General features: G+C 32.7%; 1 protein-coding gene across 1 annotated transcript; it reads left to right on the top strand.

Annotated features, from left to right (window-relative positions):
• The first annotated feature begins 7,475 nt into the window (after positions 1-7,475).
• On the top strand, positions 7,476-15,772 carry LOC128169456 (uncharacterized). Its single transcript, XM_052835596.1, has 8 exons — positions 7,476-7,516; positions 14,145-14,177; positions 14,387-14,416; positions 14,521-14,547; positions 14,705-14,745; positions 14,893-14,953; positions 15,575-15,628; positions 15,748-15,772. The coding sequence occupies exons 1-8, from the start codon at positions 7,476-7,478 to the stop codon at positions 15,770-15,772; spliced, it is 312 nt and encodes a 103-aa protein (XP_052691556.1).
• The last annotated feature ends 223 nt before the right edge of the window (positions 15,773-15,995 follow it).

The following is a 15,995-nucleotide window of genomic DNA, read 5'->3' as shown; positions in this document are numbered from 1 at the left end:
ATTCTAGGCTTTTATTTAGAACAAAACGACAAGATTGAGTCGTTGATTTTATTAATTTCTTTCATTGCTTATAAAATATATAAATACAAAATGTACTGTAGAATTGAATCTCTGCAAGAAACTGAAATAAACGACAAGATTGAGTCGTTGAATTTATTAATTTCTTTCATTGCTTATAAAATATATAAATACAAAATGTACTGTAGAATTGAATCTCTGCAAGAAACTGAAATAAATGTGTGTAAAAGTGTCAAAAATGCTCTTATTCAATATTCTTCTATGTTACGTCTTATGAAATGTGACAAACAACGTATTTTCTCAAATTTTGCTGATACATTGTGATATATACGTGTACTTACATGTTTTTAATTTGTAATTCTATAAAGTATTTAGCTACTTTGAGAGAACAGTCTCATGTAGCATCGTCCACTGGGGAGTGTTTGGACTTTTTGTGTTGTAAGGACCCTGGTGGACCATAATTGTCCAATAGTATCAGAGTATTTCTATATTATACATATACTTATACAATGCAACTGTTTGTTAAAATACAATTTATCCAATTTATGTATATTCATTGTTTGAAAACAAAATATATTCGACTTAATATACAAGATATCTATGTATTAATCGTCAAATCTAGATTTATGTTTTCCTAACTTATTCCTGAATTGTTTATGAATTATTGTTATCTGTATAATCAAAGTACTGAAAGTACTGAGAAGCGCTAAGCATTTGCTGTTTGTTACTGTATTAAGGAACATCTGTTAAATCAAATAATAAGCAATGTACATGAGATATACTTTCTCTGTTTTAGAATTTTGAAATTGAACACTATTTGAAAAAGAAATGGGATAAGGCAAAAATTTATACAATGAAAGTCCCAGCGGGATTCAAACTCACAACCTGCAAATTTTTAGTTATTGCTGTACCACATTTTCTACGCTGTTGAACAACAATTGAAGGAAAGAGAAAATCTATAAAGTATGTCAAAGAATGAAGGTGTACCATTTTTTGTTTGATTTGACAGCCTTACCATGTTTACTGGAAAATGAAAGGTTTCAATTTTTGAAATATTTGCAAAAAGGTAATTATTGGTTTCATAAACAATGTTCTAGGTTATCTCAGATTAACATTGATGTTTTGTGCAGGTGAAAACATTTATATTCATTTTATTAGCCATGCATTTATAATTTCGTTTATATCTTAATTTAAATTGTAAAGGGAATTAAGAGTAATTTGCACAATGCATGCAGGTCTTAAGTAATTTGTAGAGGTAAAAGTGGAAAGAAATTTAAGAGATTTAACAAGTTTTATTGCAAAGAATTTCACAATGAATACAAAGTTAGAAATGCTTACAATGGTAATGTAAAACATTATTTGACACTGAAAAAAGGAATGAAAAAAAATAAACAAGTAGAGGTTCTTTAGGATGAAGAAAAACATGTTTTCTTCAATAAAAAAATGTAGTTAAGTGTGATAAATATTACAAAAATCTGTTTGCTGGCCTAGAAAATTAAATATGAAATTTAATGGTGCTGGAGATTGGTTTCAACATGTAATAAGATAAAAAACAAAACAAACTAAAAACCAACACATGTACATCAGGTATGAATTAAATACAAGCACAATCCAATCTGCAAGATGTTAATAACCATAACAATACTTCTTTAATAGTAATCATGTCACAAAATTGTTCATCGATAACAATAATGGACAAACAAGTGTATCAAAAAATTGCAGATAAGGTTTAACCATGTCTTAATTTGTAACAAATGGAAAATGTTTGCAAAATTCATATAATATACATCTACACACAACAAGCAATATTGCTGCACAACAAAAGCTTAAATGTTCTTTCACATTTTGAATATATTTTTGTTTAAATCCTTTACGATAAAAATAAAAAAAAAAACGTTTTTTTCTAAAAATTGGAATGATATTTGTTATAACAATATATAAAAAGGAGGGAGAGTGTATACTTCGAAAACATTTTTTTTCCTCAGAATTTTACATAACTATTGGGAATAATTAATTTTCAGAAGTATACAAAAATTTTTGAGTTGATAAATAGAGCTGAAATTACAGTATGAAATCCATCTCCTTCTCATTTGAGATTGGTGTTGTGGTTGTTGTCAGTAAATGCAATGTTCAGACTGAGAATTTCAGATCCTTGTTGTGTGGTAATAATGTTAATTGGGATTTTACTCCAAGAGATAATCTTTTGGTTCATTGAAGGAGAGACTGGAGGCATGGTTGTCACTTTCTGATAATGTTGTTTCATTACTGATTATAGTTGAACTGTAATGTCCCTGTAGTTTGAATCCACTGATTGTTCTTTAATGGCCCTATTGCAATTGTAGACCTAAGTGCTTCCATGTGTCCACTAATTTGAATTTGAAGTGGCTGTATTTTCTGCAAAGAAAGAAAATTGCAAATATATATTAAAAAATGTCAGATTGACTTTCTTTATCAGTATATCTTTTAAAAATATGGTAGTTAAGTGTGACAAAAACAATTTAAATTTGAAAATGACAGTTATAATATTGTTGTAATTTGCAATACATATATACATTCATGTAGTCAATGAACAAATAATTGACCTAAACAATAGTGTTCCTACTTGAATTAAGAGTTCCATATCTTGCAACTCATTCAACAGACAATGGGAGATTTTGATTTGAATTCCCTATCTGTTGTTCTTGTTCTGCAAGTTCTGTCTAAAGAGTGACATCAATGTACATGGGTTATCTTCTTGAAGAGTTATTGATCTAATAAATGTGTTGTTCCATTAACCGTAACAGTTTTTGAGGCTTCATTCTAAAATAAACAAATGGAGAAATTCAGATGTACATGAATAAAATACCAACATGTTGTAAATGTATGTTGTTTTTTGCTATCAATGTCAAAGATTGAGATTTTACTATAGTCTTACTTTGATTATTTGTCTCTTAACAGAGAAAATGGATCTCCATGGAGAAGTCTTTGTTTCAGAAACCTTCTTTATTGGTGATGTGGGCATGGTCATTTAAACTGCAGATTCCTCTATGGCATTTGGTACATCTATTCTTGCCTTCACCCATTCTTGTTGTTTTTGGCGATGTGTTCCTTTTGTAAACACTTTGACAGTTATACCATTTTTCCTCCTTGAGGTCAAGAATGCTTTTGAATGGCATTCTACAAAGAAATAACAATATTGTCACTGTTCAACTTTGAAACAAAGTCAGAAGAGATAGAGAATAGCTTTTGATGGCACAAAAAAATATTATATTGATAATACAGTTTATCTCACAAAATTAACAGGGAATAAAGTGTTTCTTTTGCAAATGTATATTTTTTCGAATTAACTAATATACACCTGATTGTAACTCAGATTTTTCATATTAATGGAATAACTGAAATTTAAATTTATGTCAAGTTCAAGTCTGATTCGGCATGAAAAATTATTTCTAAACCCCAAGAGGAATGTTATATTGACAACTGAGTTTATGTTACATTGACAACTGAAAAAATGCTTAAATATCATGATAATTTCAAGGTTTTTTGTTTTTATTCAAGTTCATCAGTATGATCATCATGATATGGCAAATAAGCCACAATTGGCTTGTGGTCAGAGTAATATGACTCCAATGTTGCACTTGATATTTGAGAAGGACACATCATATTGGTATAAATGTGGTCCAAACATGAGTCATAATCACTTGTAACAGAGTGAACAACCTGGCTTACTTTATGGTCTATGAGAAATTCTGATAAACAAGTCTGTGTAAAAAAGTCAACATTTGCATCTCCCATAATAACAAAATGATGTTCTGTTCCAAGCAATTCAAACAAATTCTGAAGGTACTGACACAAATACCCCTGTGAAGCTTTTTGAGGAGAGCAATAAAAGAAGACAAGTTGCAATATTCTTTCCCGGTGAATTATATGACAAAGCACTGTTTCAGTTGCCATAATATGGAGTCTTCTTATATTCTGGAAAGGGATCTTTGAATAAATAAGTATTCCGTGATATGGCCTTCCACTTACGTATTTCTCATCATCAAATCTAAAGGTGCTATATCCTTGTAATTCATAACATGTAGCATCATCTGATGGTTTTAGTCTGCTTTCGGCTATAGCAATGATATCAGCTGATATCAAGTTTTTCTCCAACTTCATATCATTGATATGCAAATGCAGTGATCTGCAATTATGATACAGTAGTTTTAAATCCTCGTTCAGATTTTGTAAAAGTGGCAAACATGAGTGTAGAGTAGCCTCCGAGTACAAACGATCCATTTCATCAGCAACACTCTTTGATACAGAAATCTTACTTTCATTTAGTTCTAATAAAAACACATCTTCTAATTTTCTAACTCGGCTTAAACCTACATAATGCATGTGTTCTTGCTTCCTTTTTCCAAAATGCAAAACGGCTTTATTCATGGTTGACCCCTGAGATTTGTGTATGGTTTTAGCACAGGCCAAACGCAAAGGAAACTGTCTTCTGATCACATATGCAGAGCGAAACATGCCTACATTAAAATTTCTTGTAATTTCTAAGACAGGAGTCCAAGATTTACTGCAATATGGAGCAAAAAGGTGTGCATACTTTGTACGTGCTTTTGAACCAACAGCTTCATTTTCAAATGCAACCCAAATAATACTGAACCTCTGTGAATTTTCCACTCGAAAGTCTAATTTTTTAACCAAACATGTTGTTCCATTAGTGAGACCATCCTCGACATCGATATTGATACAAATTTCAGCCGGCATATCTTCAACTATTAGCAAATTTTTGAATAACCCCATTGTTTTTGATGGATCATCAGAAACTTTTGACAAAATTTTCTGTTTAATGTCTTTAGTTACATCTCCACTAACAGTATCTATGGCTGAAATTGTACATTTTTTACTGGTTTCTGCATTTGTGTATGCTAGCAAGTTATGCTCATCTACTTGTGCATTAATAGTGTACAAGTAAGGCAAAGAGGATGGGATGGAATCAAGTGACTTTAACCTTGTTTTCAGAGTGGCAATATCAGCAGAAGAATGCAATCCCTTGCGCATTCTATTGAGTAGTTCAGCAAAACTTTTATCATCCTTTTGACGCATGATATCTGTCAATTCAAATACCCTGAAATGGTCTTGCCAAAGATTTGCTGCCAAAGGTCCATAATCATCTACCAAATTCTGAAAGATCCACCCATCAAATACCGGTTTCAACTGAAACAAATCTCCAATAGCAATAATGCTTACTCCACCAAATGGTTTCTCTGTAGCAAATATTTCTTGAAGTCTTAGATTTATGTAATTGAAAAGTTTGTTTCCAACCATGGATATTTCATCAATGAAAATAACTTTCAAACTACGGAATTTGACTCTGAAGGAATCTAACTGCTTCATATCTAATGGTTTGTACTTCAAAGATTGATTTGCAGGAATACAGAAAAGAGAATGAATTGTTTGTCCACCTATATTGTAAGCTGCCTTTCCTGTTGGGGCACACAAAAGAGTTTTCACATCATCTGGATTTTCATGGATTTTTTTTGCAAAATACCTTGTCACAGCCTGGTAAATAGCAGTAGTTACAATGCTTTTTCCAACACCTGCTCCACCAGTCAAGAAACAGTAAATTGGTCCTTCATTCATCTTCATTTTATGTAATACATGATAGAAAAATATTTTCTGTTTTTCATTCAAAGTTCTGACCAAATTCATATAATCATTATGACTAAGTGAGTTCACAGGTGTATCACAAATGCTGATTTGTTTCCTTGTTATGCCTAAATCAAGGCCAATGTCATAGTCGAGACCAATATCTTTTGGGTTGAAACACCCATGAAATATGTTTTCATCATCTGTTTTTTCATATTGGTCAACTTCTTCATTGTGCTGCACTTCTGCTGCAATCACGTGGAATTCTTCATCACAATCTGTCATATTCTTTTCAACAATGTCAATAATGCCTTCATCTACCTCATATTTAAGTTTATTGGCATTTATGATTTCAACTTTTCTTTTGTAGTGTTCCTCATATGTTCCATAGTTTCCTTGCAAATCCTTTGTCTCATTTCTCCAAGGGTAAAACAACATAAGTTGTTCTCTATAAAAGTTCTCAGGATCTTGGTCTTTGTTAAATCTTACATATCGAATTATTTTATTTGTCTTGCGTTTCCTAAGAATTGTTCCATTTCTCATGTGATACTCCATTTGCAATGAATCTACAGTTTCATCCTGTTCTGCAAGCATGTCCTCGTCTTCTTCATTTCTTTCATCCTCCGGTAAATCACCATCTTTGTTCTGATTACCTTCATTTTTTTTCTCTGAAATAACATCGAATTGTGACACAAAATCAGCCAAACAGATATTTTTTAAAGCATTTGGTCGTCTCTGGTAACGTTTCAAAGCATTATCTGACTGTATATCTGTTGAACTCTCGGGTAGTTCTGACAGAACATCCAATGGTTTTAAAAGGAATGTTCTGTTTTCATCATGATTGGTGTTAATAAATGCGAATGACCTAGTGCTAACACGCAGTGGTAACTGTAATATCAAATATGCTGCCTCCTGAGCTGATACTTCTACATGAGTCAAAAATTTGTTCCCTATATGTCTCACTTGCTGCTTCAAAGTTTTATTTCCTTGCCTTGCTTCTTTACAAGCTTCGTACATCAAGTTTGACATTCCTCTTTGCGATTTTGAAATATATGAAACAATGTAAGCAGCACAGGCATATGCGTCAAGAATAAACTGAACATCAATGTTTGCTTGCCAACATTTCAATATCATTTCATTGTAAGAATTGACTCTGATTTCAGATACATCTCTTTTTAGGAAAACCTTTGGTGATTTCAATGAAGATCTCAGAGCCATTATGTACATTTCCTCTGAAATTTCAAGTTTACAAAGAAATTCTGAAAAAGACATGTCAAAGCCAGTTTTCATTTCATTCAAAAGAGAAGCAATTCTTTCATATTCATCAACAATTTTTGGATATTTTTCCTTTTCAGCATCCTGTAATGGTTCAAGAATTTGTGTTCTTGACATAGGAGGTAGGGGGAAATTGAACCGGCAAATATTTTTCCCCTTCTTTCTACATGTGCGAGCATGTCTATGAGTTTGGTAATTGATGAGATCTGGGATATCATTTCTCTTTTGACATGAAGAATGGGTGTCAATGAAATTCTCCAAATCTTGTTTGTCAGATTTTGCATACAGGGGTGCATTTTCAATCCATATAAGCATGTGAATGTGAGGGGATCCTCTTTGTTGGAATTCAACCCTATGGAAATGGTCCACAACTCTTCCCAATGGAAAATTTGATGATTTCAAAACATCACTAATGCAAACTTGCACTCTGTGATTGAAAAATCGTGTACATGTTACAGGATCACTTTGTACAAGCTCACACTTCTCTTTCCATGTAAAATTGGCAATTTCTTCATCGGTGTATTCAACATGTTTAACCTGTTGTCCAAGAATTTTGAGAAGAGATGGCCATCTGGTTTCAGCAGCTGATAGAGAACAAAACCAGGTAGGTACACCTAACTGCCTTATCATTGTAAAAACATCCCTTTTTGCACTTTCCCAGTAAGCTGGAGATCCACGCAACTGCCGTAATACACGATAACCCTCATCAAGTCTCACAATATTATCAAAAGTTGATTGATTCAGAACTTGTCCTACTGTAACTTTTTGCCCATTCAGTTGACACTTTCTCATAGCCAAATTTACTCGATCTTGAATTTGCTTGATTTGCAGTTTTTTTAGTTTAAAGAAAATATTTGGAACTGAACAAGCTGCACGTCTGTCAACACTTCTCAATTCCCATTTGCAGATAGTGCTATAATGCACGGGCATTTGCCTGTCTTTGTTCTCGGGACGTTTCTGACCACAGTAAATACTTGGAAATGCTAAATATTCTGCATTATTGTCTTGATAAAGACCAAGTGGTACCTGACCTTCTCCAGGGGCAAATGAAAAGGTTTTACACAAGGACCTTACATCAACGGGATGAAGCAATGTATCTGTGCTACCAGTTAGCCTGTATTCAAAATTTGGATCCTCTGTCCACTCATCAGAGTCATCATCATGATTTGCATTGTTTTGATTAGTCAGTTCAGTTTCACTTGATAATGTTTCAATATGTGAATCACTTTCACTATTACCCACATCATACCCTAGCCATTCATGCATTTCTGATTCTATGTTCCAATTTTCATTCATTTTAATCCCTTCTGTCTGAAATAATGAACTGTTTTTCAAAAGCCATTTTAAAGCTTTCAAGCATTTGTTTGGTCTGATTGCTTCATGCAATACAGAGTGCTTGAAATTCATCTTTCTTTTCAGCTTAACCTGAACAGTTTCGGAATCTGACAAAGTTCTTGGTAAAGATGTAACTGTAGAATTCACATCTGATGGTACATTGACAACATTTCCTCTCAAACTTTTCTGACCACCACGAGGTTTCTCTACGACTTGCATAAATGGTATTCTTGGACTTATTAATCTTTCTTCAAGTTCAGTAATGTCAAGCTCAGGGGGTTTCTCTGGGAACCCCATTCCATTGAAGACAGAACAGGATGGAATTTTTTGAGATTTTAGATTTCTATAGCAAGTATTACATACCCATTCTGTATTTTCCACACTTTTGATTCCAAGTAAACAGTTTTGCAATAAATCTGATGAACCAATGAGGGAAGTGGCTTTATGAACATTTTCCCTAAACCATGTTTGTGTACAGCAACTGCATATATAACAGGGTCCATGACAAACTTTCTTTTGAAAGTTTTGAACAACTTTGTCTATTCTTGCATCAGTAACATCCTTCAAAGTGAAATCATTTTCTGTTTTTTCCGTATTCAATGATGATTCGCTATTTACAATATCAAAAGCATGTTCACATGTTTTGCCACTTACTGAGTGAGTAATGTTCAGGTCATCATCTACATCTGTATCCAAATCTAAGGAAGTTTTCTTCCGCTTTTTGGAAACTCCTATTTTGACTCGACAAATCTCATACTGAACTTCTTGTAAAGTTGATGTTGGAGACAATGAAATACATAGTTTTCTCAGAAATGAACACAGATCTTGGAATGATGCTAAAGTACTTAAAACACCTGATCCATTTGGATCACACAAACCATTCAAACCCCGACTATGAGAGTCAAATACTCCATATGTGCCATTTCTTTCATTAAAAGTGATTGCAACTGCAGATGAATGGAAAATTAGGATGGCAAACTGTTTGGAACAAGAAGATGACAACACTGAATTCAAACTTGTTTCTAGCTTCTTCCCAACACCATCAACACTTCCATTGACTGACATGTTTCCATAAAATGTCGATAAAGTTTCAATTGAGAAACTAACGCATTTGAAATTGACAAACTTTGGTAAATCTGAAAACTGTCAAAGTTCTTGATTTGGTCGAAGAAAACCATATTGACACATCTTTTTATACAAAATATCACCTTTCACTAATGTAAAATTCAAATCGTTTCTGTCAATATCTTCAAAGCTTTTCAAACAACTTTGCATTATGAAGACAACACAGTTTGTCATACACTACCCTGGATTCATTAGAGAAATAAACATCCCCTTGACTAAAATTAGCTTGAACTACTCTTTTCTGAGAATCATTTGTAGCCATTTTCTTTCAATACTTTAACTGTGTACTATCGAATGGTATTAAATTATTATCCTAATCAATAAATAAGTTGACACAAAATAAGAGAATTAGTCCTGATCTGTAGAGCATACTTGCAACTGTATCGGATTCATTTGGCATGACTACAAAGGGAACTTGAACGTCAGGCAGGCAAATATTTTATGTCGATTATTAAATTACGCTTCATATAATATCCCGCAGTTATATTTTTTAAAATAATCGATTAAGCTGTCATTCCTAAAAAATTTAGAATAATTTAGCCAAATGATGAAACAAATGGACACATAAAACTCTACATTACTAGTATCAATTTCTAATTTATAAAAAAAAACTAATTATACACCATCTACAAAAATCTTATATTCTTTGAATTTGTAATCAAAATTCAAAACTAATGGACCTTTTTAGAATTATCTAAACAAGGTTTCAAGAAAAGTTCTACAGTGTCAGTATTAATTATACAAAATCAAAGTTCTCACTTCTCATAAAGACAACATTGTTATAAAGCATAATTGATCTACATTTTGAGTCTTTGTCAAAATTCAAGTTGTATGTTTCTCACAATTCATAATTTTTATACTGACTCATTGTTCATAAATGCGTGTCTCAGAATTCTTAGTCGTGTCAAAATTCTAATTGAAGTTTCATAATTCTCATGTTAATCTCATAATTCTCATAAAATCTCTCATCAAGGGTATCATCAAATCTCTCATAAAGTCATCAATCTCAAATGTGTGTCAAAATTCTAAGTCGTGTCAAATTTCTCATTGGAGTTTCAGAATTCTCTCATGTATCTCATGATTCTCAAGTCTCTCAATGTTCTCAAATATATATCATTATAAACAATCGTAAATAAAATTTTCATTCAAATACTCTCATATTACTATAACGAATAGATCTGCTTCGACGTACTACTTTTGAAAATGGTTTAAAAGCAATTGCACTGTATGTACTCTTCAATCAAATTTACCGCCAGATATATGATTGTATTTACCTTTTCTCGGTCTGATGATTCTTTCTCCGCCTACTTTAATTGTCTTCGTCTTGTTTAAACAGCTCTCAGGTTCGCCCACGTTTAAGATTTTTCTCACCTTCTCGAAGTAAATATTGTATTATTCCGCGGGTTTGACCTCATCATTTATAAATCAAATATATCAGTAATTAAGTGGTAAATGGTTTATATCTGGCATTTCAGTATTAAAAGTGTAAAAGAAATAAAGTTAAACAACAATATGAAAACTTTAAACACCTTCTTTTTAGAACTATATTTCACCGCGGAGATATTTTATGAGACCTTGTACACTAATCATAGAACCCCACTTTGTTTACATCATGATAGAGGTCGCTGTCGAGTTGCGTTCGATTTCAAGGTAGATCCACGAATTTTAAATCTTAAGTTGCTAATGTGTCCGCTAAGTGAGAAAATGACGAAAAATTGAAAATTATTTCATGTGCAGTATCAAACATATAAACGTTTCTTAAATTAAAACTTTATATCATTGGGCGCGTATATGAAAAGTTAACTTACACGTTTTCTCTTGTAAAGTTAATATTAATCGTAATTTTGTCCTACACAATTCGGCGAACGTTGCTCTTATTATCATACATGTATATTCTATCGAAACAATTCTAACTTTAACTTGAATAGAAACTTAAACGGCACCCAATCTCTTCAATTCACAAAAACTTGATTGTAGCAAATATATTTACTATGTCTGGATATTTGTAGTATTGAACGCAACCACGATTGAAACTACCGATAGATGTCGTTGATTGAAAGATCATGGAAAGATCATGAGATCTGAGAAACCCTAATAAGCGCTTGCGCATGCGCTTAGCGCTTAAAAACGGAATAATAAATATCAAAAATAAAAAAAATAAAAAAAATATATATATATATAAAGACAGAATATCTTCGTTTCTGTAAATGAACAGAATTTAAATGTTTTTCATTCCGTTGTTCTAAAGTTAAGGGGAGGGGTTATAGCGTTACACCGACACACCTATGACAATAAGAAGTTAAAATCTCTTTTTCTAAAAAAAAATCGGTTTCTATTGTTTTTGTTTATTCTTGCAGATTTTAGGGTGGATTTTAGCTCACCTGAGCTGAAAGCTCAAGTGAGCTATTCTGATCACATTTTGTCTGTCGTCCGTCTGTCTGTCTGTCTGTCCGTCCGTCCGTCTGTCTGTAAACTTTTCACATTTTCAACATCTTCTCAAGAACCACTGGGCCAATTTCAACCAAACTTGGCGCAAAGCATCCTTAGCCTAAGGGGATTGAAATTTTTGAAAATTTAGGATCACGCCCTTTTGCAAAGGGAGATAATTAGGAGAAATTTTCAAAAATCTTCATCTCATGAACCATTTAACCAGGAAAGCTGAAACTTGTGTGGAAGCATCATCAGGTAGTGTAGATTCTAATTTGTGAAAATCATGACCCCCGGGGGTAGGGTGGGGGCACAATGGGGGGTCGAAGTTTTACATAGGAATATACATAGTAAATCTTTGAAAATCTTCTTCTCATGAACCATAAGACCAGGAAAGCTGAAACTTGTGTTGAAGCATCCTCAGGTAGTGTAGATTCTAATTTGTGAAAATCATGACCCCCGAGGGTAGGGTGGGGCCACAATGGGGGGGGGGGCGAAGTTTTACATAGGAATATATAGAGTAAATCTTTAAAAATCTTCTTCTCATGAACCATAAGACCAGGAAAGCTGAAACTTGTGTGGAAGCATCCTCAGGTAGCGTAGATTCTAATTTGTGAAAATCATGACCCCCGAGGGTAGGGTGGGGCCACAATGGGGGGTCGAAGTTTTACATAGGAAAATATAGAGTAAATCTTTAAAAATCTTCTTCTCATGAACCATAAGACCAGGAAAGCTGAAACTTGTGTGGAAGCATCCTCAGGTAGTGTAGATTCATAGTTGTGAAAATCATTACCCCCGACATCTTCGCTAGCCAAGGGTTTTCGGTCCGCTTTGCTCCCCATAAACCGAGGGTAGGATGGGGCCTTAATGGGTGGTCGAAATTTTACATAGGAATATATAGAGTAAATCTTTAAAAATCTTCTTCTCAGAAACTAATCAGCCAGAAAAGCTGAAACTTGTGTGGGAGCATCCTCAGGTAGTGTAGATTCAAAGTTGTGAAAATCATGATCCCCGGGGGTAGGGTGGGGCCACAATATGGGGGCGAAATTTTACATAGGAATATACAGAGTAAATCTTTAAAAATCTTCTTCTAAAAAATTAATCAGTCAGGAAAGCTGAAACTTGTGTGGAAGCATCCTCAGGTAGTGTAGATTAAATGTTGTGAAAATCATGATCCCCAGGGGTAGGGTGGGGCCACAATGGGTGGTCGAAGTTTTACATAGGAATATATAGAGTAAATCTTTAAAAATCTTCTACTCAGAAACTAATCAGCCAGGAAAACTGAAACTTGTGTGGAAGCATCCTCAGTTGTTGTGAAAATCATGATCCCCGGGGGTAGGGTGGGGCCACAATCGGGGTCGAAGTTTTACATAAGAATATATATAGTAAATCTTTAAAAATCTTCGTCTCAGAAACTAATCAGCCAGTAAAGCAGACACTTGTGTGGAAGCATTATCAGGTAGTGTAGATTCATAGTTGTGAAAATCATTACCCCCGAGGGTAGGGTGGGGCCACAATGGAAGGTCAAAGTTTTACATAGGAATATATAGAGTAAATCTTTAAAAATCTTCTTCTCAGAAACTAATCAGCCAGGAAAGCTTAAACTTGTGTGGAAGCATCCTCAGGTAGTGTAAATTCAAAGTTGTGAAAATCATGATCCCCAGGTGTAGGGTGGGGCCACAATGGGGGGGGGTCAAAGTTTAACAAAGGAATATATATGGTAAATCTTTAAAAATCTTCTTCTCAGAAACTAATCAGCCGGTTGATTCTTTATAATTGTTAAAACTTTGGCCCCAGGACAATTCTTTGGCCTCACAAGAAGGTTCAGAGTTTATGTATGTTTATATCCCATATATAAACAATTGTTAAGGATCTTTTTGAGAACTGCAATACTCAACATATGATATGACTATAAAATCATCCTGTTAGAAAAGAGGGAAAAATCCAGGGGAAAAATGGATTTTATTTATACAGGATCAACATGTATTATTGTACATTGTCCAGATAGTTTGTATTATGACTCCATTAAGCTGATTTTATCATACCTATTGTTCCTCAGGTGAGCGATGTGGCCCATGGGCCTCTTGTTTAAAATTCACCAATGATATTCCTTCAAAAAATAGTTTTAAGGGGGTGAAACAATAATGTTATTATTTTTTTTTTTATCTCAAGTCGATGCATCTGTAAGGATATGCGCCACGTGAATCGGGATCTTACCCGGATCACAAAGTTTCTGAAAAAAAAACACGCTGTGCCCGTGAGTATCAGACTTTTCTTACAGGTTTTGGAAATTACACGCATCTGGTTAGTTGCATTTGATTTTTTTTTTTTTTTTTTTTTTTTAGTGTTGAACAAATAGAAAATGAGAGGCGAACGAGGTATTTAATCATTATTTTAAACGTAGTTTGGTTATCTTGATGAGATTTGTTGTTACACAATAATCCCCTCCTAAAAATAATATTGATTCTTTTTTACATTACCTTAGAGTACACCTTTGAAGTAAGTTAATATTGCTTTGTAGTTAATACAAATTAGCAAAAGAAGAATCTTTAAAATCCAACAAAATTTTTATGATTTTTTTTTCCAGAGAGCCGCCTAACGCCCCCGTTCGAAACCCGTAAGTATCGTACACATTTACGTTTTATTGCATTTTAAAAAAAATCATTACTGCGTAATATTTTAATTTTTTTGTACTGATTTTTTTTGTTTGTTTTATTTCAGAAGAGAAATTATCTCAATAAGTGACGAGTAAGTAAAAATATATTTATTTATATCATAAGAAAACAAAAATTAAAAAAAATATTCGATGAAAAGTTCGGATCTCCATTCTGAAAATGTTCAGTGACTCATAAATCAAAGCTAACGTATTATTCTGTTACTTATTATTCAATTTCTTTATTTTTAGTTCCATTTTTGAGGAGTTAGTGAAGTTCATGAACTGGAGCAGGTCTGTTATTTTATTTATAGTAAAAAATTTCTTGCGACGTAAAATTTACGCATTCATATTATGAATATATATATATATATATATATATATATATATATATATATATATATATATATATATATATACTCTAAAAAACCTTTTTTACTGCATGTATGAAGATGAGAGTGCAAGTGGTCCCGGACCAGTTCAGGAAGGGGCCAATAAAATGTAAGTTCAGTTTTTATTTACTTAAGGTATCCGATCCATATTAGGACCAAATTTTTCCAACCTTGAATATCCATCATGTATTTAATACTTTGATATTTATTTAAAGCATTTTCGAGTAGAAAATGATTTACCGAGAGAAATTTTCAAAAATGTTACTAACTAAACAGTAATTAATTAATAAAGATTGCATTAAGGTCTATGGAGACTAGCACATTTCTTAAAATAAAAAAGTAATTACTAGGAATATCAAAAAATGCTTTGGTGGAAAGATGTATTTTATCATTAGGAATACACAAACTATTGAAAATAAATTTTATACCGTGTAGATTTTTTAGAATTATTTTTTATAGAATAAAAGCAAAGGGGGGCAACTCTTCAAAAAAGGAAAGTTCATTAATTAGGACACATTCCACTCTTACATATTAATACTTAAATAGGAAAATTAGGTCCAAGTATACTGAGTATTAAGCCCATACACATCTGTTGTGCAACCAGATTCATTGAATCTGAGGCTATTATGGATCGGATACCTTAAAAGAACTTTTAAAATGAAATTTAAAATCAAAACTCTTTTTTTTTAACTTTGATCTAAAAAACACAAAACTCTTTTTGTTTTTTAAGTGTGGAGGAAAGTTACCAGGAGAGTAAGCATGTTTCTTCATGCATGGAAGTGACGTAAGTAAATTTAAAAAAAATCATGTTGGTGTGGGTAATAATAATAATTTAAATGTAAAAGAACAAGTTAGTTTCCACTTCTTATGATATTTTTCAATTACATAATTTTTTTTTTGCAGTTCCACCCAGCCAAAAGAAAATTAAATGTACTTTTTTAAAGCTGAATAAATGTTAAAATATACTTGAAGGGTTTTATTGTGACTTCGACACCAAAATGAGAAGAGAACCTGATTTTTTTTTTCAAATGCAGGTTAAAATCCTTTGTTAACAATAAAGAAAAAGTTTTAATTTGGTTTCCGTTTAAACAATGATCATAAATATCAAATGTTGATAAGGAGAACTATTTGAAATATATCTAACTCTTCTA

Source organism: Crassostrea angulata, unplaced genomic scaffold (assembly GCF_025612915.1).
Source record: "Crassostrea angulata isolate pt1a10 unplaced genomic scaffold, ASM2561291v2 HiC_scaffold_135, whole genome shotgun sequence".
NCBI lineage: Eukaryota > Metazoa > Mollusca > Bivalvia > Ostreida > Ostreidae > Magallana > Magallana angulata.
Note: the sequence above shows the minus strand (reverse complement) of the source record. Positions and strands in the feature narration are given on the sequence as shown.

Coding starts and splice junctions, on each gene's coding strand:
- LOC128169456 (XM_052835596.1), top strand. CDS start 7,476: ATGGCCATCTGGTTTCAGCAGCTGATAGAGAACAAAACCAG. Junction 7,517..14,144: donor CTGATAGAGAACAAAACCAG/GTAGGTACACCT, acceptor TTTTTTTTTTAG/TGTTGAACAAATAGAAAATG. Junction 14,417..14,520: donor AACGCCCCCGTTCGAAACCC/GTAAGTATCGTA, acceptor GTTTTATTTCAG/AAGAGAAATTATCTCAATAA.